Source organism: Chiloscyllium plagiosum, chromosome 37, assembly GCF_004010195.1.
Source record: "Chiloscyllium plagiosum isolate BGI_BamShark_2017 chromosome 37, ASM401019v2, whole genome shotgun sequence".
NCBI classification, from domain to species: Eukaryota; Metazoa; Chordata; class Chondrichthyes; order Orectolobiformes; family Hemiscylliidae; genus Chiloscyllium; species Chiloscyllium plagiosum.
The window spans coordinates 24821673-24847510 of NC_057746.1; the positions used below are offsets into that span (position 1 = coordinate 24821673).

General features: G+C 45.0%; 1 protein-coding gene across 8 annotated transcripts in view; it reads right to left on the minus strand.

The window, feature by feature from the left end:
• LOC122541389 (ras/Rap GTPase-activating protein SynGAP-like) overlaps positions 1 to 25838 on the minus strand; it is a 516506-nt gene that overhangs the window by 252821 nt on the left and 237847 nt on the right. For all 8 annotated transcript variants that reach the window (XR_006309588.1, XM_043678121.1, XM_043678120.1 and 5 more), the window contains one exon: positions 3509 to 3630. Coding sequence is in view for 7 of the 8 variants with exons in the window: in XM_043678121.1 (XP_043534056.1) it covers positions 3509 to 3630 (122 nt within the window). In the remaining variant the exon portion in view is untranslated. The remainder of the gene's footprint in view (positions 1 to 3508; positions 3631 to 25838) is intronic.

The following is a 25838-nucleotide window of genomic DNA, read 5'->3' on the forward strand; positions in this document are numbered from 1 at the left end:
GCATCGATGACGGACTGTGTGGGTGAGCGTCAGTGACGTAATGTGTGGGTGAATGTCAGTCACTGACTGAGTGAGTGAGCGACTGTTACGGACTGTGTGGGTGAGAATCAGTGATGGATTGTGTGGGTGCGTGCCAGTGATGGACTCTATGGGTGAGCGTCAGTGATGGACTGTGTGGGTGAGCGTCAGTGACAGACTGTGTGGGTGAGCGTCAGTGACGGACTGTGTGGGTACGTGCCAGTGATGGACTGTGTGGGTGAGCGTCAGTGACGGACTGTGTGGGTGCGTGCCAGTGATGGACTGTGTGGGTGAGCGTCAGTGACAGACTGTGTGGGTGAGCGTCAGTGACAGACTGTGTGGGTGAGCGTCAGTGATGGACTGTGTGGGTTCGCGTCAGTGACAGACTGTGTGAGTGAGCGTCAGTGACGGACTGTGTGGGTGCATGCCAGTGATGGACTGTGTGGGTGAGCGTCAGTGACAGAATGTATGGGTGAGAATCAGTGACGGATTGTGTGGGTGCGTGCCAGTGATGGACTGTATGGGTGAGCGTCAGTGATGGACTGTATGGGTGAGCGTCAGTGACAGACTGTGTGGGTGAGCGTCAGTGACGGACTGTATAGGTGAGCGTCAGTGATGGACTGTATAGGTGAGCGTCAGTGACAGACTGTGTGGGTGAGCGTCAGTGACGGACTCTGCGGGTGAGCGTCAGTGACAGGCTGTGTGGGTTAGTGTCACTGACGGACTGTGTGTGCGAGCGTCAGTGACGGACTGTGTGGGCGAGTATCAGTGACAGACTGTGTCGGTCAGCGTCAGTGAAGGAATGTGTGGGTGAGTGTCACTGACAGACAGTGTGGGTGAGTATCAGTGACGGACTGTGTGGGTGGGTGTCACTGACGGACCATGTGGGTGAGCGTCAGTGACGGACAGTGTGGGTGAGTGTCAATGACGGACTGTGTGGGTGAGCGATGGGCTGTGTGGGTGAGCATCAGTGACGCATTGTGTGGGTGGGTATCACTGGCGGACGGTGTGAGTGAGTGTCAGTGACGGACTATATGGGTGAGTGTCAGTAACGGACTGTATGGATGAGCGTCAGTGATGGGCTCGACAGGGAGTGTCAGTGGCAGACTGTGCGGATGAGCGTCAGTGATGGACTCGACAGGGAGTGTCAGTGATGGACTGTGTGGGTGAGCGTCTGTGATGGACTGTATGGGTGAGCATCAGTGACGAATTGTGTGGGTGAGTATCACTGACGGACTGTGTGAGTGAGTGTCAGTGATGGACTATATGGTTGAGTGTCAGTGACGGACTGTGTGGGTGAGCGTCAGTGATGGACTGTATGGTTGAGGGTCAGTGACGGACCGTGCGGGTGACTGTCAGTGATGGACTGTGTGGGTGAGCATCAGTGACGAATTGTGTGGGTGAGTATCACTGACGGACTGTGTGAGTGAGTGTCAGTGACGGACTATATGGGTGAGTGTCAGTGACGGACTGTATGGATGAGCGTCAGTGATGGGCTCGACAGGGAGTGTCAGTGGCAGACTGTGCGGATGAGCGTCATTGATGGACTTGACAGGGAGTGTCAGTGATGGACTGTGTGGGTGAGCATCTGTAGTGGACTCGATAGGGATTGTCAGTGACAGACTGTGCGGGTGACCGTCAGTGATGGACTCGACAGAGAGTCAGTGATGGGTTGTGTGGGTGAGCGCCGGTGATGGACTGTGTGGGTGTAGTCTCAGTGATGGACGATGTGGGGGATTGTTAGTGATGGTGTCAATGGGGCAGCATTAGCGACGGACAGGTGGAAGAGCATCAGGAACTGACTCAACAGGGAACTGTCTGTGAGTGACTCAATGGGGCATGTGTCAGTGACGGGGGCCAAGAGTCAGTATTGCCAGTGCCTCCTGAACGCAATGGATTAATATCTGAGGTGGCCACTATGGAATGGTCTCTCAGAAATGATTCTGTGTGTCCGGATCAGATGTAGACTTGATGGGTCAGTGTCAACCATGAACTGTGTGAGCATGTATCTTTCAGTTCTGGGCTTTATGGGGCATTGTGTCTCAGTGATGAATTTTGTCAATTTGTGTCAGTGAGCAATTCTTCGGGTCAGTGTCGCTCCATGACTATTCTGTAGGTTACTGACATTGATAGACTCTAAAGGTTAGTGTTAATCATGGACAGTGTGGCTGAGTGTCTCTCATTAACAGACCCTTTGGATCAGTGTCAGTGAAGAATGGTATGGGTCAGCATCTCTCAGTGATTAATTCTCTGGTTTCATGTCAGTGATAGGTTCTACGATTTACTGTTGTTGATGGACTCCATCGGTCAGCGACTCAGTGACTTACATAATGTTAGTGTCCATGTTGGACTGTATGGATCAGTATCAGTGAAAGCTTATATGGGTCAGTGTCTCTCAGTGATGGACTCTGTAGGTGAGAATTGCTGATGGACTCTATGGTCAGTGTCTCTCAGAAGCAGATTCTATGGGCCCCTATCAGTGATGATCCTTATGGGTCATTTTCTCTCAGTAACAATCTCTATTGTCTACAACTGTGATGGACTCTAAGCTTGAATATCAGTGATGGACTATATTGGTCAGTGTGTCTTTGCAATGAATTCAATGGGCCAGTTTCAGTGATGATCTTTATTGGTGAGTGTCTCTCTTTGAAGAATTTGATAGGTGAGTGTCTCTTTTTGATAAGCTGGATGCATCGATGACAGTCATTGTCTCCCAAGATCAGTAACTGTGATGGACTCTCCATGTAAATGTCTCTCACTGACAAACCCTAATGTCTGTGTAAATGATGGATTCTGTGGTTAGTGTCAGTGGTGGACTCTCTGGTTCTGTTTCTCTAAGTCATTGAGTACAGTGAACTGGGATTTGTTATGATTTAGAGATGCGGGTGTTGAACTGGGGTGGACAAAGTTAAAAATCACACAACACCAGATTATAGTCCAACAGGTTTATTTGGAGGCACTAGCTTTCTAAGTATTGCGTCAGGATTGGTTAGCTCGATTGTCTGGTTGGCTGGTTACAATGCAGAGTGATACCAACAGCATGGGTTCCAATCCCACAGTGGTTGAGGTCACCAAGAATGACTCTCCTTCTCAACCTCTCATTTCAATAGCCATCTCACTGTGATGAGAGAGCAGCTCTACGATTTCTGGGATTACACCAACTTTACCTTATACCTATGAGTCTATAGGAGATTTAGCTGCACACTTTTGGGCACCCACATATACACCCCTTCCGTTGCATTTATACCTGTCCATGCATAGGGGTACCCATGTAATCATACATCCATATTCACAAAGCTGGGCACACATGCCCACATTCAATCATTCACACATGCACGTACCTAAACTTGCACGCACTTTGTCTCTCACACAAGCAAATGGGTCAATGCCAGCAGATTGGAGTAACAAATAAAACTATTAAAATATCCACCTGTAGCTTTACTGAATGCAGAAAGTAAAATAAATGGAGCAAAACTCCTTATTTTCTGACCTGTCATGGTCTGCACTCCGGAATCGGGGCAGAATATGCCGGAAGCTGCTGGTTCGATCCAGTTTGGGCTGACTCTTAGTTCGCTTTATAGAACCTTTGAGCCTGCGGCTCAGAAATCCCTGCTGATAAAAGAAACGAAGAGAATATTCAGAAGCAAGTAGAATGACGTTGAATCCACAGCACTGACACGATATGTTTGTCTCAAATGTTCCCTGCTGCGTTAGTATGCCACATGTTCCCACCTCCCACTCCCAATTATCTCTTCCCACCTTAAGCTAGAAAGGGTGCAGAAGATTCACAAGGCTGGTTCCAGGGCTGAGGAGTTTCAGTTATGTTCTTAGGTTTGAGAAGTTCAGAATGATTTTTCCGGGAGAAGAGGTTGTTGAGAAGAGATTTGATGGAGTGGTTCAAAATCACGTGCAGACTAGACAAAATAGACCTGGAGAAACTGTTACCAGAGGTTAAAGGGTTCAGAACATAAAGTCAGATTTAAGTTGATTAGCAATGGAAGCAGAGGAGACATGAAGAGAAACTATTCCACTCAGCGACTCGGTAAGGTCTGGAACACACTGCCTAATCGAGGCACTTGAAGGGAAACTATTATTATCTGAAAAGAAAGAAAGTGCAAGGCTGTGGGGAGTGAGGAAGCGGGGGATGAGGTGAATCTGCTCATTTGGCAAGGTGATCCGTTCACAAAGCTGTAACAACTCTGTGACTCTCTGAATTCCACCTCCCTCATGAGGGGCTCTTTCATGTTGCTTGTTGTCTGCGTGTGAATTCATGTTGCTTGTTGTCTGTGTGTGAATTCATGTTGCTTGTTGTCTGCGTGTGACACACGCAGACAACAAGCAACATGAATTCGACTGGGACAACACTACTATCATAGGGCAAGCCAGACAGAGAACAGCCAGGGAATTCCTAGAGGCATGGCATTCATCCACAAACTCCATCAACAAACACATCGACCTGGACCCAATATACCAACCACTACAGCGGACAGCTGAAACTGACAACCGGAAGCGGCAGGGACAGACCACTATAAACACCGGAGGAAACATCAAAGAAGTGCTTCGCAGGAGGCTCCCAAGCACTGATGATGTCGCCTAGCCAGGGGACGAAACGTTTGCAACAAAAACTTCCAGCTCGGCGAACAGAACCACAACAGTTTCATGTACATTTGCCATATATTTTTCTGTGTACCTCATCTAAAAGGAGAGTTAATATTTTCTATTCCATCTTATAGGAGGAATGGATTCTTTCGTGATGGATGTCTTGTTTGGAGTCTTCCTTTGTCTTCAGGAGGATTCCTTGCCCCATGTGGTAGACATCATTCCTCCTTATCCAGACCACCCTTCAGAACCTTTAGTATCGCATCTAATATCCTGTGCACTTTTTCCCTCAGGTCTTGAGCCACACTGAAACTTGCCACTAAATGTCAGTAAGTGATGGCTAGCGGACGTGGGTGTTTAGAGGCCAGATGTACTGTCCCATGACCATTGCTTGAATGCACAAGTTGTTTCAGCACAGGTTCACAGAAATCAGCAAATAGAGCTAAAGTTGCATTCTAAAACCAACCCTTTCAAACAGGTGCATCTCAAATACACATTTAATGCCACTTTTCACCCTTTTACCAAACTAAACCCCATGGAAGCTAAATGACAGAAATAGGCCATTCAGCCCAACCTGTCTTTGCTGGTGTTTATATTCTCCATTGTGATTGCCTCTTCCTATTCTCCTTTCCATATCACTCAGTTTTCTTCTCTCTCAAGCCAGAATCATATCAGATGATAACAGCTATAAATGAGCATATGAGTACTGAAGAATTGAATCTGGGGTCTCTCTACTCACTATGGTGTGGCAGTAGGCAGGCTGGGGTTCATTTAGCAAGCCCATAAAGGATGTGGTCTATGCCTAACCAACTGGCATCCAATGCAGTGACAGCCCTAATGGCAGTGATCTTGCGCCACTCCCCTAGTGTCCTGGCACAAGCCATAGCAGAAAGTGATGGACCACTTGCTTTATGGCCAACATAATATTCATCTGATATGCCTATAGTGATGGGCCAATGTGACCACACTCATTTATAGTCTTTTTTTCGGCTAATCTCTTTTACCAAAAAAAGACAGTCATTGAATTCATTCCCAAGATCCTGCCAGGAGCAGCTTAACAAACATGAGGAAATAACCACATTATGTTTTCTATACTTTCCTCTAAATCTTTTTACTTTGAACTCTATCTTTCTTTTTCTTAACAGTCCAAAACCTGAGCTCATGGAGCCAAATTGAGTGTAAAAGGGCAACTGTCTGTGTGGAGTTTGTACATTCTCCCCGTGTCTGCGTGGGTTTCCTCCGGGTGTTCCGGTTTCCTCCCACAGTCCAAAGATGTGCAGGTCAGGTGAATTGGCCATGCTAAATTGCCCGTGGTGCTAGGTGTAGGGGAATGGGTCTGGGTGGGTCGCTCTTTGGAGGGTCGGTGTGGACTTATTGGACTGAAGGGCCTGGTTCCACACTGTAAGTAATCTAAATCTTCTTCCCATCTATCTCCAGCCCTTTGACAGGCAGCCTGCTCACCCTCAGACCTTTGCTTTGTCTCTGTGAGAATTTCCTAACATGAGGGAAATTGTGTCTCACAAACTTGAAGATGTTTTTTTTGAAGAGGAAACTAAGAAGATGGATGAAGGTAAAGCAGTAGACATTGACTACATGGACATTAGCAAGGCCTTTGACAAGGTTCTGCATGGTAGACTGGTGTGTAAGGTTAGATCATAAGGGATCCCGGGAGAGTTTGCCAACTGGATACAAAATTAGCTTGACAGCAGGAGACAGAGGGTGGTGGTAGAGAGTTGTTGGTCACACAGGAGACCTGTGACCATTGGTGTACTGCAAGGATCAATGCTGGGTCCACTGCAGATTGCCGTTTATATAAACAATTTTAGAATATAGGAGGCATGGTTAGGAAGTTTGTGGATGACAAAAAATTTGATGGTATCGTGGACAGTGAAAAAGGTTACCTCAGAGTACAGCAGGATCTTGATCAACTGGGCCGAGTGGGCCTAGGCATGGCAGATGCAGTTTAATTCAGATAAACGCGAGGAGTTACGTTTTGGTAAGACAAATCTGGACAGGACTGACACAGTTAATGGTCTGGCTCTGGGAAGTGTTATTGAACATAGGGCAACACAGGTAGACAGGGTAGTGAAGAAAGAGTTTGGCACACTTGCCTTCATTATCATAGCATTGAGTATAGGAGTTGGGATGTTATTTCATGGCTATACAAGAAATAGTCAAGGCCATATTTGGAGTACTGCGTACAATTCTCGTTGTCCTGCCACTAAACTAGATAGGGGGCAAAAATGACTTACAAAGATACAACCTAGACTGGAAGGGTTGAGTTAAAGGATGGGCTAGGATACTTTTGCCTGGTTTGTAGGAGGTTGAGGGGTGACCTTATAGAGGTTTATAAAATCATGAGTGACATAGATAAGGTCTTTCCTACAGGGTAGGGGAGTTCAAAAATTGGGGCACAAGTTTAAGGTGAGAGGGGAAAGATTTAAAAGAGACCTGAGGGGTACCACTTGAGGGTGGTGCGTACTTTTTTAAAAACAGTATCCTATATAATTGCCTTGTATAATTATTAAAGGGCAAAAGATGCAATCTGCCCAGTGATTTGCCTGTCCTTCTTTCAATGTATTCATTTGCTACTTACTATATGGCCTGCTGGACACTGTGGAGACCAAATACAGATTGGACGACCACTTGACTGAACACCTCCATTCAGTCTGCAAGCATGTGATCCCAGACTCCTGGCTTTTTGCCATTCTAATTTTCCCTCCCACTCTTGCTCTGACCTCTCTGCCCCTGGCCTCCTACACAGACCCAGTGAGGCTCAACAGAAGCTCGCAGAACAGCATCTCATCTTTCCATTAGACACTTTGCTGCTTTTCAGCTTCAAAGCTGAGTTCAACAACCAGCTATCGCTCCCATTTTCTGGGGCTGTTGTAACTATTAACAACAATATGAAGGCAGATTATCTGCTTATCTCATTGTTTTGTAGAGGACTGTAAAAAAAAATTCATTCACAGAATGTGGACATCACTGAATGGCCATGACTTATTGCCTGTCCCTCAATACATCTGTGGTGGTGGTGTGTTAGTCTGCTTTCTTTAACTAGTGCAGTGGATGCGGGTCAGCTACACCCTCAGTACTGTTAAGGATGGTATACTAAGAGAGAGCTGCACTGTTAGTGGTGTAGGCTAATATTTTTCCTGAATCTTCTCGTCAGAGCAGTGGCATTATGGTAACATCACTGAACTACTGACTTAGAGGCTCAGGCTAACAACTAGTGAAATGATTAGTAAAATTTATGTTCAATTTATAAAATCTGGAATTAATTTCAGGAATGGAAACCATGAAGTCATTGTTGATTGTTGTAAAATCCTATCTGGTTCATTCATGTCCTTTGGTGAAAGAAATCGGCTGTTCTTATCTGTTCCAAACCCTCAGCACCCTCTGAAATAGCACAGCAAGCCACCGTGATCTGGCTCCCACAACCCATGAACGATTTTAAAACATTATCACAAAAACAGATTATCTGGTCGTTATATAACAAGCAGAGTTGATAATGGGGAACGAGTAGATGCAATATATTTGGATTTACCAAAGACTTTCGGTAAGGTGCCACATAAAAGGTTAATGTATAAGATAGGAATACATGGAATTGAGTATAATGTATTGAAGTGGAATGAGAATTGGTTAACACACAGAAGACAGAGATTGATGGGTCTTTTTTGGTTAGATATACATGGACTGCCACAAGGATCAGACCGAGAGCTAGAATTATTCACTACTTATACTAATGACTTGGAGGAAAGGGCAGAGTGTAATGTATCCAAATTTGCTGATGGTACAAAAATAAGTGGGTTGTTGTGATGAAGGCATAAGGAATCTGCAAGGAGATACAGATGGAACACAGAATCCCTACAGTGTGGATGCAGGTCATTCAGCCCATCAAGTCTACACTGACCCTCCAGAGAGAATCCCACTCAGACCTACTCCATCCCTGTTAGCATTTCCCACGGCTAAACCACCTAATCTGCGTATCCATGGACACTACAAGCAATTTAGCATGGCCAATCCCCTGAATCTGCACATCTTTGGACTGTGGGAAGAAATTGGAGCACCCAGAGGAAATCGACATAGAAAAGGAGTAAATATGAAAACTCCACACAGACAGTCACCTGAGGGTGGAATTGAATCCAGGTCTCTGACTCTGTGAGGCAGCAGTGCTAACCACTGAGACAGCATACATTGAGTTAATGAGAAAAAACTTGGCGGATGGAGTTTAATTTTGGAAGGTGTGATGTCATGAACTTTGGATTAAAATTCAAAGATAGACAATTATTTAAAAGGAGAGAGACTCCAAAAAATGCAGCACAGAAGTATCTGGCTGTTCTTGACAATGAAACACTAAAATTTAGCACATAGGTTTTAGTAATTAAGAAGGCAAATGAAACTTCGGCATTTATTCCTTGGATGTTCAAGTATAAAAATAGGCAAGTCTTATTACCCAGCAACCTCATCTCTTGCCTTTCTTAATAACCTGGAGAAAATGAGGACTGCTGATGCTGGAGACCAAAGTCGAAGAGTGTGGTTCTGGAAGAGCACAGCCAGCTCAGGAAATACGATAATTGAATGGTGATCCTTTCATTATACTAAGGATGAGCAATACTTGGATAGGATATGAGAGCCTGAATTTCTCCATGTTTGAGACTAATTTCAGCTCACCTTCGGTTCCAAATTTATATTAAATAATATTATTTAAGAGAGTACCCTCTGAGCATTAAAGGAGTGTTTCTGAACTTAGTCACTATGCCTCTGAGTACTGAGGGAGTCTTTTTGTTCCTAGTAACTGTGTCCTCTGAGTACTGAAGGAGTGTTTCTGTACCTGGTCACTACGCCTCTGAGTACTAAGGGAGTGTTTTTGTACCCAGTCACTGTGCCCTCTCAGTGCTGAATGAGTGCTTCTGTATGTGGTCACTGTGTCTGAGTACTGAGGGAGTGTTTTTTCACTGAGTCACTGTGTCCTCTAAGTACTGAAGGAGTGTTTCGATACCTGGTCACGATGCCTCTGAGTACTAAGGGAGTGTTTTTGTACCGGTCACTGTGCCCTCTCAGTACTGAATAAGTGCTTCTGTATCTGGTCACTGTGTCCTCGGAGTACTAACAGAGATGCTCTGTACCCAGTCACTGTGCATTCTGAATACTGTACTGTACCCAGTCACTGTATCAACTGAGTCCTGAAGAAATGTTTCTGTCCCCAACCACTGTGAGTTTGAGTATTGTAGTTCTACACGGGTGTGAATTTTTTCATTTATTGGCATGGTACCATTAATCCTTTGGACACTTGATATTTTGAGATGCAGATCATAGAAAACAAATCAATACCTTCAGCTTGACTACCTAGCATTCCATTAACTGACAGAGGTTGGTTAGAGATTTAACATCACCTGCAGTGCATGTTGTTTGCACACTAACGTCTGCTTGTTGAACCGAGACAGACAGACCTTTGAATGCCAGGCTTATTACCCTCTGTCTGTGATAATGCCCCTATCATCCCCGCCCTTTACTCTGACAGTACTGATAAGTACCTCTTACATTGACAAATCCATTGCAATATGCTTTGTCAGCAGGTTCTCCCCCCCACTTCTCTTGCATTTGACGAATTTAATGTTACATTGTGCCTCCTGCACAGTTCCAGATAGAGAGATCGCTGCAAGCTAAGAATTTGGAATGAGCAAAGCTTGGAGAAATACTTGAACTGATTGCTCTCTTACTGCAACCAGTATTCCACTGTCACCTTGATCACCAGTGTGGGTGTACCTCATATTTGAGGCCTATGTTTGTTTGGACAGTGTAGAGGGAGTTTTGCTCTCTATCTAACCTAGGTCTGAGGAAGGGTCACTGGACCCAAAACATTAACTCTGATTTCTCTCCATAGATACTTCAGACCTGCTGAGCTTTTCCAGAAACTTCTGTTTTTGTTTAAAGCTGCACTGTATCAGTCCAGGGAGTGTTTGATTGGGATAGGTATACTGTATATCAAACCATGTGCTTTACCAGTTCTAGGAGTGTTTGATCGGGCAGTGTCATGAGGCTTTACTTTTCAGTTTTAAAGAATAGAGAAAGCTTTACTGTGCATCTAACTCTATGCTGTCCCTGTCCTGGGAGAGTTTGATGGGAACAGTGTAGAGAGAGCTTTATCCGATATCTCAGCCCAGGCTGTACCTGTCCTGGGAATGTCTGTTGAGGACACTTTACTCTGGAGTTAACCCTGTGCTATATCTGTTCTGGGAATGTTTTAGGGGACAGTGTACTATCTAACCCTGTGCTGTCTCTGTCATCGGACTGTTTTATGGGGGTAGTTTAGAGGGAAGTTTACTTTTAGTTTATTTTCAGATTAAAAGAATAGAGGGGGCTTTACTCATGGTGGCTCAGTGGTTAGCACTGCAGCCTCACAGTGCCAGGGACCCAGGTTCGACTCTAGCCAGGGGTGACTGTCTGTGTGGAGTTTGCACATTCTCCCCATGTCTGTGTGGGTTTCCTCCGGGTGCTCCGGTTTCCTCCCACAGTCCAAAGATGTGCAGATCAGGTGAATTGGCCGTGCTAAATTGCCCATAGTTTTAGATGCATTAGTCAGAGGGAAATGGGTCTGGGTGAGTTATTCTTGATGGTGCGGACTTGTTGGGCCGAAGGGCCTGTTTCCACACTGTAGCAAATCTAATCTAATCCACTCTGCATCTAAACCTGTAAGAGTTTGATACGACTGTGCTGAGGGTTGAAGACTGCAACTGGTGCCTCAATAACATTGTCATATCTTGAGTTCTGAATATATACACTCTCTCACCCCTTTCCCTGTAATTTCTCCTGCTCTACTCCTCCCTCTGAGAGACCTGTACTTTTCCAATTTCTCTTCTGCAACTACAGCCTGTGCCTTCAGCTACCTGGATTTCGAACTCTAGAATTCCCTCCATACACCTTTCTGCCTCTCAACTGTACTGCTGGATGCAAGCACATTTGTCACTACTGAAGGCCCTGCTGTGGTGCATCGGTGCTGTGCCTCGGGAAGCACTTGTCTGCTTTTTTAACCACACAGTTATCAGGGCAGTGTTAAAACCAGTTCATTGTCAAAAGTAACCTAAATTTTGACATTTTGTCTCTGTGGGCACTGCCATCTACTGGGCATGACTGTGACTGCTTTGAGTTAGTGTTCATGTATAAATGGCACTGCATCTGATAGTCAGCTGCCTTTGTGAAACACTTCTTCACAGCAGACAGATTTCCAAGGAGAAAATGCTGGAAAATTTCAGCAGGTCTGGCAGCATCTGTAAGGAGAGAAAAGAGCTGATGTTTCGAGTCTAACTGACGCTTTGTCAAAGCTTTGACTCGAAATGTCAGCTCTTTTCTCTCCTTACAGATGCTGCTGACCTGCTGAGATTTTCCAGCATTTTCTCTTTTGGTTTCAGATTCCAGCATCAGCAGTAATTTGCTTTTATCCAGATGTCCAAGAATGAAGGTTTAACAGCGCCAGTCTGAAAAGATGAAAAGGTCTTGTTGCCCACACCCAGACCCGAGTGAACAATGAAACTGGATGGTCTTCACTGCTCCATTGAAGCCTTAATGTCACAAAGCTCCAGCATTCCTATCCTGAACCTTGTTACTCTCTTCCCCATAAGGTTCTCCTTAAATCTTGTGCTTCCAACTGAACTCCTAATCACTGGTTCTAATTTCTCCTTATGTAGCTCTGCATAGGAATTTGTCTGATAGTTGCTCTTGTGAAGCACCTTGGGATGTTTCCACTCTGCTAGAGACTACTTTAGTGTCCCCAAGTAAAGCCTCAACTTTAAGACTTTCATCTTTGTCTGAAAGTAAGTGAATGTGGGCAGGTAGGCAGACAGGAAGATGTGACTTGGGGGAGAGGATGGGGTCAGGAGGTTGGGTCAGCTGACTGATGGAGAGACAGTGAATGGGAAGAGTGTAGGACATGGGATTAGGAATAGGCAGATAAAAGTCATGGAAAGAGGCTGGGCTGTGAATGGGAATAGGACGGGTTTTGAGGTAGGTGACAAGGAGCAGTTGAGGGATAGTGGTTGAAGTGGAAAAGCCAGAAGGATAAAGATTTTCTCAATCATCATGTATGAAGTAGGCAGGTTGGTCTACAGAGAGAGAGAGACTCTCAAGTATTGGCTGGAAGCTATTTTCCCAGAAGCACTCATTCAACTGTTTAAAATCTAGAGTTCATCTAAACAGATTAATTATGGATTGAGAGCTGAAGCTGAGTCCTGGGAGAGTACACCCCCTGAAAAATAAAACCCACACCGCTAGTCCCAAAGGTGATGATTAAATTGTAAATGAGAACAGCACTCAGCAACCTGCCTCCAGGGTTACAGGCAGCTGTATTCAGCTAGGAATCAAAAGAGCTTTTTATAGTGTTGCAAAACGTCACCTCCAGTTTCAGATTAACATGGAAGGTATACTCTCGGTTTACTTTGGAGGTTTCGATTCATGATTTTAGAATGCAGGTGTGAAGGACTGAATTCCAAGAAATTTCAAGTAGGAAGGGTTTGGAGGGATATTAGCCGGGTGCTGGCAGGTGGGACTAGATTGGGCTGAGATAAGTGGTCGGCATGGACGGGTTGGACCAAAGGGTCTGTTTCTGTGCTGTACATCTCTATGACTCTATGACTTGCTGAGAGGGAGAAACCCAGGAATGTTTATCACTGGGGAAAGTGGTGTGAAGTATGATTAGATTAGATTCCCTCCAGTGTGGATACAGGCCCTTCGGCCCAACAAGTCCACACAATACTGCAGTAAGCCAAACTGCTCACTCATTTATGCCAAGCATGTGCATATGGATATTTCATAACTTGGATAAGAATGTGTGTTATACAATATATAGGAACATACACCTCTCCAAGATACAGCCCTTTATACACTGTATACAGAAGTGTTATTCTCCTGTGGCACTCTATGTGTTATACAAAATGCATATGTAACCATGAGTATTATACACATGTAATGTGCATTACATAATAAATACAGAAAGCCTTTCTCTAGAACATACAGTGTATTATGTAACGTATCCAGTGTTATACTCCTAGTTTGTTATGTAAGAAAGGATTTTTATACCCTATAACAGACAATGTGTTGTGATGTATACAGACTGATAGAGCTCTGTGAAAATTGTCTATTACATAATATAAGTAGAAATGTTACATTTCCGTAATACACAGCATTATTTAATATTTCAGGCATGTTCTAACCCTGTAACAAAGTGTATAACATAATGTGAACAGGAGTGCTATATCCCTTTAGGACTCCTTTTGTTACATATTATAGATCAGAGTATTATATCCATGAAATACATTATGTTAAAAAGGACTTTGCTGAAAAAAATAATATTTTGTCCAATCATTTGGACAAAGGCCAATTTTGATGGTATTAGGCAAGAACTTTCAAAAGCTAATTGGGGGCAGATGTTCGCAGGTAAAGGGATGACTGGAAAATGGGAAGCCTTCAGAAATGAGATAATGAGACTGCAGAGACTTTATATTCCTGTCAGGGTGAAAGGGAAGGCTGGTAGGTATAGGGAATGCTGGATGACAAAAGAAATTGAGGGTTTGGTTAAGAAAAAGAAGGAAGCATATGTCAGCTATAGACAGGATAGATCGAGTGAATCCTTAGACAAGTATAAAGGAAGCAGGAGTATACTTAAGAACGAAATCAAGGGGACGAGATAGCTTTGGCAAATAGAGTTCAGGAGAATCCAAATGGGTTTTACAAATATATTAAGGACAAAAGGGTAACTAGGGAGACAATAGGGCCCCTCAAAGATCAGCAAGGCGGCCTTTGTGTGGAGCTGCAGGAGATGGGGGAGATACTAAATGAGTATTTTGCATCAGTGTTTACTGTCGAAAAGGACATGGAAAATATAGAATGTAGGGAAATAGATGGTGACATCTTGCAAAATGTCCATATTGCAGAGGAGGTACTGCTGGATGTCTTGAAATGTGTAACAGTGGATAAATCCCCAGGACCTGTTCAGGTGTTCCCTAGAACTCTATGGGAAGCTCGGGAAGTGATTGCTGGGCCTCTTGCTGAGATATTTGTATCATTGATAGGCACAGATGAGGTGCCAGAAGACTGGAGGTTGGCTAACGGGGTGCCATTGTTTAAGAAAGGTGGTAAGGACAAGCCAGGGAACTATAGACCAGTGAGCCTGATGTCGATGGTGGGCAAGTTGTTGGAGGGACAGGATGTACATGTATTTGGAAAGGCAAAGACTGATTAGGGATAATCAACGTGGCTTTGGGCATAGGAAATCATGTCTCACAAACTTGATTGAGTTTTTTGAAGAAGTAACAAAGGGGATTGATGAGGGCAGAGCGGTAGACATGATCTATATGGGCCTCAGTAAGGCGTTCGACAAGGTTCCCCATGGAAGACTGGTTAGCAAGGAAGAACTCGCCATTTGGATACAGAACTGGCTCAAAGACAGAAGACAGAGGGTGGTGGTGGAGGGTTGTTTTTCAGACTGGAGGCCTGTGACCAGTGGAGTGCCACAAGGATAGGTGCTGAGTCCAGTAATTTTCATTATTTACATGAATGATTTGGATGTGAGCATAGGAGGAAAAGTTAGTAAGTTTGCAGATGACACCAAAATTGGAGGTGCAGTGAACAGCAAAGAAGGTTACCTCAGATTACAACGGGATCTTGATCAGAAGGGCCAATGGGCTGAGGAGTGGCAGATGGAGTTTAATTCAGATAAATGAGAGGTGCTGCATTTTGGGAAAGCAAATCTTAGCAGGACTTATACAGTTAGGTCCTAGGGGGTGTTGCTGAACAAAGAGATCTACTAGTGCAGGTTCATATCTCCTTGAAAGTAGAGTCACAGATAAATAGGATAGTGAAGAAGGCATTTGGTATGCTTTCCTTTATTGGTCAGAGTTTTGAGTACAGGACTTGGGAGGTGATGTTGCAGCTGTACAGGACACTGTTGGGCCAGTTTTGGAATATTGCGTGCAATTCTGGTCCAGAGCTCGAGGGCATGGGTTTAGGGTGAGGGGGGAAAGACATAAAAGGGACCTAAGAGGCAACTTTTTCAGGCAGAGAGTGGTACGTGTATGGAATGAGCTGCCAGAGGATGTGGTGGAGGCTGGTACAATTACAACATTTAAAAGGCACCTGGATGGGTATATGAATAGGAAGGGTTTGGAGGAATATGGGGCGGGTGCTGGCAGGTAGGACTAGATTAGGTTGGGATATCTGGTTGGCATAGTCGAGCTGGACCGAAGGGTTTGTTTCCATGCTGTACATCTCTATGACTCTATGACTCTATTTTGTTGCACCAGGGCAAATTGAAAGAAGTATCAATGTAAAGGGAAAGCAACATTTAAAATGTATGGGAAGAGTATCATCTCTGATTGTCAGAGGCATTGCCATGAAAAATTCCTGAGATAATGATGATTGACAGTTGACTGTCATATCCCCTTGGATGTTTGCATAATGAAAAGTATCAACTGCACCAAACCAGCTGATGCCATCAAAATTCATATAGTTTCCAACATTAATTCTGATTCCACAACAATTGCCAAATATTCATGCGTATGCAAAGAATCAAGCTGACAAACAATTTAGGACTGTCAGTCCAAAGCTCTGTCTGAAATACTTCCACAGAGGCTGGTATCCCTGCACCAAGTCGCTCTTTATTTACACATGCATAGTACTTGACATTGGTCCAACATCCTCAGAGCCAACTCTCATAGTGAACAGAACCTTTGACACTCCTGTGTATACCTGTTAGCCAGGGTGCCTGTTGGACCAGGTTAGATTAGATTAGATTACAGTGTGGAAACAGGCCCTTCGGCACAACAAGTCCACACCGACCCGCCGAAGCGAAACCCACCCATACCCCTTACCTAACACTACGGGCAATTTAGTATGGCCAATTCACCTAACCTGCACATCTTTGGACTGTGGGAGGAAACCGGAGCACCCGGAGGAAACCCACGCAGACACGGGGAGAACGTGCAAACTCCACACAGTCAGTCGCCTGAGTCGGGAATTGAACCCGGGTCTCTGGCGCTGCGAGGCAGCAGTGCTAACCACTGTGCCACCGTGCCGCCCACTAACAGCCCCAATCAGGGAATTCACATTCTATGAGATCCACCTGACTAAACTCTTTGCAATCCCTACAACCCTTCCCCTCTGCTTGCGGGGACGTAGGCCTGTTCTTTATCTTGTAGCCTCTTCTGGGGCATCCAGTCGGATTCCTCTGACTTAGCCTCAGATATGGGCAGCTTGTACCGGAGTGTAGCCCACCTCTTGCCCCAGAGTGTCTCAGAATAAATTCATCCTCTGAGGTTTCTTCAACTCTAGATGGAGAGAGAGAACCCATAGGTTTCGACAGTCTTTCTGGCTGTTCTGAGGGGCTGGGTATGTTTTGCTCCTGCCCCGTTTGCGAGTTTACAGCTTTCATATGGCCCATGTGTTTGTTCTGGTCTGCCTCACCTACCTGAACTTTGTACATCACAGGTTCTGACCTCGCTTTGACCAGGCCTTTTACCCATGCAGGTCCATGTCCATAGCTTCGGCACCAAATTAGTCCCCTGAAAGAAACTGTCTCTCTCACTCAGAGGAGTCTTGCGTCCAGCATTGATGTTTCTGAACAGTTTCACTAAACCTCCCCCACCGCCCCAGGTCTGGGAAGGTCAGACTTAACCAAGTGTGAAGTCTTCTCCCCATTAACTCTGTGGAGCTTTCCCTGTAGTTGATGAAGGGTGATCTGATAATCAAATGGGAACCAGGACAGTTTGGTATTGAGTGAAGGTGTAGGCTGTTGCTTTAAGCCTGCCTTCAAAGTTCGGATATCTCTTTCCATCAGACCTTTGGATGATGGATGCTGTGGAGCTGTCCTTATATGCCGAATGAAGTTTTGGAAATACTCATTCTCTGCTGGTAAATGTTAACCTGTTGTCTGTGATCAACACTTCTGGGAACATGTGTATTGTAAAATATGCTCTCAGCTTTTCCATCATTGCCCCCGTGTTTGACAAATGCACTCTGTCCACAATGGGCATCCACATGATCTGCACAGTTGATGTATAACCAAATCCAGGCCTTACTGGGCCATTCCCACAAATGTGAGGGAGATGCTGGTAGTAATTTTTGTCCTTGTTGGCACTCTGCGCATTGCCCCACCAACACGGCTGTGTCTGCATCCATTTTGGTCCACAAGACATAACTTCTCGCCAGCATCTTCATTTTGGACATCCCTGGATGACTGTGGTGGAACTCAGCCAGTATCTGGCGGTGACCTTTGCTCAGGACAATCACTCTTGCTTCCCATAATAAAACACCATCCTCTACGGTGATCTGGTCTTGCCGGGTCCAGAAAGGTTTCAATTCTGGTTGTGATGGCGTTTTTGTTTCCCCCACCACCACCAGCTGTTTTAGTTTTACCAGACTAGGATCTTTTTGCGTTCATGATCTGATATTCCAGAAAAGGGTCCCACAAGTTTAAAACCAGAATGGACTCTTTCAGTAGTAGCATCATTGGTGGTGTACCTACAAGCAGGAAGTTGCTTAAAGCATCTGCATTTGCTACTTGGCCTCTCAAATGCTGTTCCAACTTGTAATTGTATGCACTTAGAATGACAGCCCACTGCTGGATTTGACCTGAGGCTATAGGCGGCATGGCCTTGTCTTCTTCCAGTCTATAGGCGGCATGGCCTTGTCCTCTTCCAGTAGTCCTAGCAGGTGTTTGTGGTCTGTTACCATTGCATATTTATATTTGTGGAAGTATTGGTAGAATTTTCTCAGACCAAAGATGACTGCCAAATCTTCTTTCTCTCTCTGGGTGTATGTGTGCTCAACATGAGCCAAAGTTCAGGAAGTAGCTGCTATTGGGTATTCCTCTCAATTGGGCCATCTATGAGCCAACACTACCCAAATATTATACAGGGATGCATTGCATGTCAGCACCAGATCTCGATTGGGATCATAGAGTGGCAACCACCTTAGAAGAGGTTAGCTGCTCCTTCACTTCTCTAAAGGCTATATCATGGCTACAAGACCACCTCGAAGGTTGACCCTTTTCAGTAGCAAATGTAAGGGTGCCAGGAAGGAGGAAGGTTACGTATGAACTTTCTGAAAAAGTTCACCAGTCCAAGAAAAGATCCAAGCTCCGGTACAGATGTGGGAGCTGGTGCACTTTTGATTGCCCTCACTTTATCTGCCAATGGGTATAATTCAATCTTGTCAACCCTTTGGCCAAAGTAGATCACTTGGGGTGCCTGGAACACCCACTTTTCCTTCCATGCACCTGCCTTGGAAAAATATCTAAAGACTATGTCCAAGTTTTCCAAATACTCTTCCCTGTTATTAGCACATCATCCAGATAAATGGTGACCTGTGATAGACCTTGTAAAATGTTCTCCATCATCCACTGCAAAATAACACAGGGTGATTACACCCCAAATGAGAGTCTTGTATACTGATACAAACCCGTAAGCATATTAATTACCATATATTTCTGGGAATTCTCATCTAACCAAGCTTGTGTCCAGCTTCATGAAGAACAGCGCTTCCCCCTCGAGCTTTGCGTTTAAGTCTATCTGAGGGATTGGGTATTTATCCAGCTGTCAGATGCAGTCTATCATTTGTTTAAAATCCCTACAAAGGTGAAGCAATCAATCAGGCTTCACAATCAGTATGTCTGGTGTTCCCATTCAGCAAGCTGTCTAATAGCTTCGCTTTCCAGTTTCCTGATTTCTGCCTTTACTTTTGCACATCAGGCGATACTTGCAGAATCATGGAATTTTTTCTTGGTCACCATGCAAGGAACAGGAAGTCCCTAGATCTTCCTGAAAAACGTTCAGGTAATTAATTAGGACTTCACTCAGGCAGCCATTTTCTAATCAAAAAATGTTGAGCCAATCAAGGTGAATTTTCTCAACCAATTTTGCTATCAGGCTTGTGTCCGAGCCTTTTACTACAATCAGTGGTAAAAATCACTTGCTTCTCATAAGAGACTGAAATTTAAGCTGTACCCTTAATCTATAAAGGATCCCTGGTTTAGGTTCTCAGTCTGGATGAGGTTTTATGCAAAGTTAAGGGTTGGAGTCCAAAATGAATTTTGTTAAACACGGTTCTGCAGTCACTGAGACAGCTGTGCCAGTATGAACCTCCATTAGAACCAGGTGACCAGTTAACAAACTTTTTTTGATTGGTTCTGACTTGGATGCTGCTAATCAACTTAACTATTCCAAGTCAGATGTAGGTGAGCTTTCCAGGTTGTGCACTCTCCTGGATCCCAGCCCATGAGTTTTCCTACTCAATTCAGGCCTAACAGCACTCTTTTGCTGTCTTGAGTCTGCACACCAGCAGCATCTACAATGGTTTGCTGTCCTGGATCCTGAAGAAAATGTTAGCTAATTGGCCAAGGCTTGGTTTTGTTTTGGAGTTTTGCTATGGGCTGACCTAGAGTCCCTGGGTTCAGGGTATGTCCTGAGTGAGGCAATGCAATTGCTTTCATTCAAGTGGTGTTCCCAAGGCTCAGTCAGCTAGTGAGGGTTGACATCCATCGACATACCCTGTAACTTATAATTTCCACTTGCTGCATTTTCTAATGACAAAGCTAGTTGTTCTACCTGCTTGAAAATCTAATTGAGCTTCAGCTAGTATGTGCTTTTGTATGGTTAAATCATTAATCCCACATTCAAATGGTCTCTCAGCATTTCATTAAGGTCTACACAAAAGTCACATGCCTTTGCCAGTCGTCATAATCTCATCAAAAATCCCAACATGGATTCCCCTGGTTCTCGAACTGCCAAGTAAATCAATAGCGTCTCAGAATTAGAGGAGGCTTGGGATCATAATATTCCTTAACTAAATTTGTCAACTCTTGAAAGGTTTTAGTGTCTGGTGCCATGGGAAACATTAGGCTCCCAGTAACCGAAAAAAACTCCAGATCTCTAAGCTGTCAGGAGAATTACTTGTTAATTTTCAAAAATCACACAACACCAGGTTATAGTCCAACAGGTTTAATTGGAAGCACACTAGCTTTCGGAGTGACGCTCCTTCATCAGGTGGTAGTGTCAGGAAGGAGCGTCGCTCCGAAAGCTAGTGTGCTTCCAATTAAACCTGTTGGACTATAACCTGGTGTTGTGTGATTTTTAACTTTGTACACCCCAGTCCAACACTGGCATCTCCAAATCATTGTTAATTTTCATCTGCCCCAATGTCATTTGCCTGGGAAAAAAAAAAGCATTATTTCCACATAATGGGCCCAGTCTTCAACAGCAGGATTGAATAAATCAAGGTTCCCAAGTAACAGTTGAAAAGTGTGGTGCTGGAAAAGCGCAGCAGGTCAGAAAGCATCCAAGGAGCACAAGCCCCCAAATAACAGCATGATGCTAGAAATGCTTACCCCAACTCAAAGACGACTGCTGCAAATGAATTTCTTTCAAAGTGTACTTTTTTTCCTTGTTGCCACTTAAATAACTCCACAGAGGCTGATATCCCATCTCCTTGAGACCATTTATTTACATGTACTTTACACTGGTCCAGCTTCCTCAGAGCCAGCGCTCAGAGTGAAGAGAACTCCTGACTCTTTCTGGCTACTTTTGATCACGTGAATTTTTGGGCGGGCCCTCATGTGGTGCAGTGGTAATGTTTACTAGCTCTGCACCAACAGGCCTGGTTCAAATCCCACCTGCTCCAGAGATGTTTAGTAATATCTCTGAACAGGTTGATTAGAAAACTAGGTTACCCTGACTGGACCAGGGTAACAGCCCCAATCAGGGAACTCATATTCTATAATGCTGACCTCGTGACAATCACTACACTATCTGTGCACTCAATTAGGTAATTATTTATGGAATGTGAGTCTTGCAGGTTTTGCCAGCATTCATTACCTATCCATAACTGTCAACCACACGGCTGCTAGCCTGGATTCACATGTCAGCCAGACCAGGTAAGGGCACAGATTTCTTTCCCTAAAGAGCATTCATAACTCAGATGTTTCTTCTACAATAATTGATAGTAGTTAGAGGCTATCATCAGACTGGCTTTATCTTCCAGATATTTATTGCATTCAAACTTCACAACCTGCCATAGTGGGATTCATATCCCCAGAACAACAGCTGGGGCCTCTGTAAAGATGACATTAGCACTATTCCACTATGATTTTATGATTTTGCTCTTGATGGCATGTCTTCTATGGAAAGGAGAAGGGGACAGCAGGTCTCAAATATCTACCCCTCAATCTGCATCACTGAAATAGATAACCTAGTAATTAACACAAGGCAACCTGCAGGATCTTGCTGTCTACTAACTTCATCGAGTAACTCACCTCCAAGTCTGTCCTCCAACTATAAGGCACAAGTCAGGGGTGTAATGGAATACTCCCCACATTCCTCAATGATTGAGGCTCCAGCAACATTCACGAAGCTTGTCATCATCCAGAACATAGCAGCCCACTTCATTCGCACCGTATCCACAAACATTTAGTATCTCCACCACTGATACTCAATACCAGCAGTATGTACCATTCACAAGACGTCATGCAGAAGCACACCAAATCTCTTAGACAGCGTCTTCCAAACCCACGATTGCTTCTATCTAGAAGGGGAAGGGCAGCAAGTAAATGGGAACACCACCATCTACCTGCAAGTTCCTCTCTAAACCCCACGTTACCCTGACTTGTAAATATACCACTGTTCCGTCAATGTCAGGTGGTTAAAATCTTGAAAGTCCCTCCTCAACAGCATTGTGGCTCTACCCATGTCAAATGTATTGCAGCATATCAAGAAGGCACCTTCTCAACAGCAACTGAGGATGAGCAATAAACCCTGATGTAGCCCACATCCCAGGAAAGTTTTGGAACATCCTTGGTTCTGGAGTGTTGGGGTGGGAGGTGGTTCTTCAGTTTAGGGATGACTCAAGACTTATACTAAGTTTTTAAAAGTAGTCTTGCTGGAGTCAAGGTCTCAACCAAATGAATTACTGCCAAGCCACGAATGTATCAAAGGACCTTAATTACTTAAGATAATCAGGCCAAAAAAACTGGGGAGGTAATGAAACAGAATTGTTTTGCACGCTGAGCTGCTTTGTGATGCGTAACTATGACAGCGAGTCCCATTGTAACTTCCAAAGGAATTTTGGGGACAAGAGAGCTTGAATAACCAGGTCCATCCCTTGAAAGGCTTGGGGTCCCTGTCATTGACCGTGAGGCATGTCACTTTAAGGATCGGAGAGACGGTGTTTTGCCAGAATTGGTTGATTAGGAGCAACAGCCAGGCTCCAAACAGATTAGATCAGGTAATCTACACCACAAAGAAGAAAAACCACCCTGTCCGATTCTGGCTATACCTTTATCCGTAGGGATCTGAAGCGGGATACGGTTGGCTGCCGGGAGCTGATCCGATGCTGCCTCAGTGAGGCACTCCTTTCTCTGAGAAAACGCCTCAAACTCATGTTCCGGGTCTTCTCCCCTCTTGGTCAGGAACGGATTGCGTCCCTGCACTGACTACCCCCTTCTCTCGCTGGCTTTCCCTCAGGCAGCCGACCCAACTCTGCCTCCAGGGGTGGCGAGCTACAAGCGACACAACCGCAGTTGCCAGTCACCTGGGCTGAGCCTCACTGCCTCCAGCATCACCCTCCCCTCTCACCTGAGCAGGTGCAGAAGCTCCCCCCACCCTACCCACACGCAAGCAGCGGAGGCGGACTCCGCTCTTGTTCCGCTTCAGAGATTTGAGAACACAATCTCGCCAGAGGAGGTCGTCTCTGTGCAGTACTGGGAGAGGCTGTGGGCGTTTGGATGAGGCCACGGACCTGGGCATGCAATGGCTGTGATTAAACGTGGGTGAGTGTATTTGTAAGTGCGTTTATGTATGTGATGAACAAGTGTGAGGGCGTATGCGTGTTGGGGGGTATCTGTGTGGGATAGTGACTGGGTATTTGTGTGGGTGAGCATATGTTAGTCTGTGTTTGTGCATGGAGCAGCATGTGTGTGTTTCTGTTATTGCAAAACTATACTTTATTTGTCCAAAATATTTATGCATATACCCAGATACTAAAGTAATTCTGTACAGTCATTGGGTATCAAGAAAAACAAATATTGAAATGTGACATTTCCTGCTGTCAAGAAAACCAAAGGTCTTTCTTACTCATGCAGGTTATGTTGAGGCTTACATATGTTGAGGCATGAAGACGGCCTCATAGCTGAACGGCCCCATTTAACTTCAGCAGAAAGACCTCAAACAGTGGTCTTTTCCCACTGTGCCTTGGCCCTAAGCTTTGGTGCGTCCCTCAGCACATAGTCCTGGATCTTGGAATGTGCCAATCTGCAACACTTGGTCAGGGTCAACTCTTTGCTCTGGAGTTTTGGACAGATCAAAGTGCATCTTTGACTGAGTTGATGGTCACCTGGGTGCATTTTTCTGTCTCGGCATGCATCCCAGGGAACAGATCATAGAGCACAGAGTCCCAAGTCACAGAGCTGCATGGGACGAACTTTGAGAAAAACCACTGCATCTCTCTCCAGACCGTAACTGCAAATGCACATTCCAATAGAAGTGACAATCTCTCCACCAGAGTAGCCATTATGAGGGCAGCGTGCAGTGGCACACAGAGAGTAGACATGCATGAAGTATCTGACAGGCATTGCTCTTCTCACCACCAACCAAGCTATGTCTTGGTGGTTTGTTAGAAAATTCTGATGATGAGACATTTATCTTGACTCCTGAGGCTAGTTCAAACTATGTGTCTGTGCACTGACAGCGGATCTGAGCAGAAAATGGCAACATCATCCATGTACATGGATGTTTTCACCTGCAGGCCCTATGCTGTCTGGAAGTCACCTTTTTCAGGCTCACATCCTTGCTGATGGACTCAGCAAAAGGCTCTATTCAACACACAAACAAGGCAGGGGAGAGTGGACAGCCCCGCCTGACTCCAGATCTGATTGTGAAACTTTCTGATTCTCACCCATTGACTAAGACTGCGCTAATGATGCTGATATAGGGCAATCGGATCCAATATGGATTCTTTGCCAAAAGACCATTTTGGAGAGCACATCCCACATGTAGGTGTGTGCTATCCTGTCAAAGGCCTTCTCCTGGTCCAGGCTGATAAGGCAGGCATCCACTCGTCCAGCCTGCACATAGGCAATTATATCCTTGAGAAGTGGGCAGATCTCAGAGGTCTTCCAGCCCAGTATAGTTCAGGCTTGGTCAGGTTCAATCACTGATCTCACAGCAGACCTGACGTTAGACAGGATTTTGTAATCTGTATTCAGCAGTGAAATTGGTTGCCAATTTCTTATTTTCTTCTTCTCCCCCTTCCAGTTATAGATGAGGGTGGCAATACCTTTCCTCATTAATTTGCACATTCAGCCCACCAGAAGCATACTGCTGTAGACCTCCAGCAAGTCTTGGCCAATCGAGTCTCAAAGAGCTGAATAAAAATCCGCCAATAAGCCATTACTTCCAAGAGTTTTATTCTTTTCTAAGGACTCAAGGGCCTTAGTCAACTCATCCAGAGTCATAGAGTCATAGAGATGTACAGCATGGAAACAGACCCTTCGGTCCAACCCGTCCATGCCGACCAGATATCCCAACCCAATCTAGTCCCACCTGCCAGCATCCGGCCCATATCCCTCCAAACCCTTCCTATTCATATACCCATCCAGATGCCTTTTAAATGTTGCAATTGTACCAGCCTCCACCACATCCTCTGGCAGCTCATTCCATACACGTACCACCCTCTGCATGAAAAAGCTGCCCGCTAGTTCTCTTTTATATCTTTCCCCTCTGACCCTAAACCTATGCCCTCTAGTTCTGGACTCCCCGACCCCAGGGAAAAGACTTTATCTATTTACCCTATCCAGGCCCCTCATAATTTTGTAAACATCTATAAGGTCACCCCTCAGCCTCCGATGCTCCAGGGAAAACAGTCCCAGCCTGTTCAGCCTCTCCCTGTAGCTCAGATCCTCCAACATCCTTGTAAATCTTTTCTGAATCCTTTCAAATTTCATAACATCTTTCCGATAGGAAGGAGACCAGAATTGCACACAACATTCCAACAGTGGCCTAACCAATGTCCTGTACAGCCTCAACATGACCTCCCAACCCCTGTACTCAATACTCTGACCGATAAAGGAAAGCATACCAAACGCCTTCTTCACTATCCTATCTACCTGCGACTCCACTTTCAAGGAGCTATGAACCTGCACTCCAAGGTCTCTTTGTTCAGCAACACTCCCTAGGACCTTA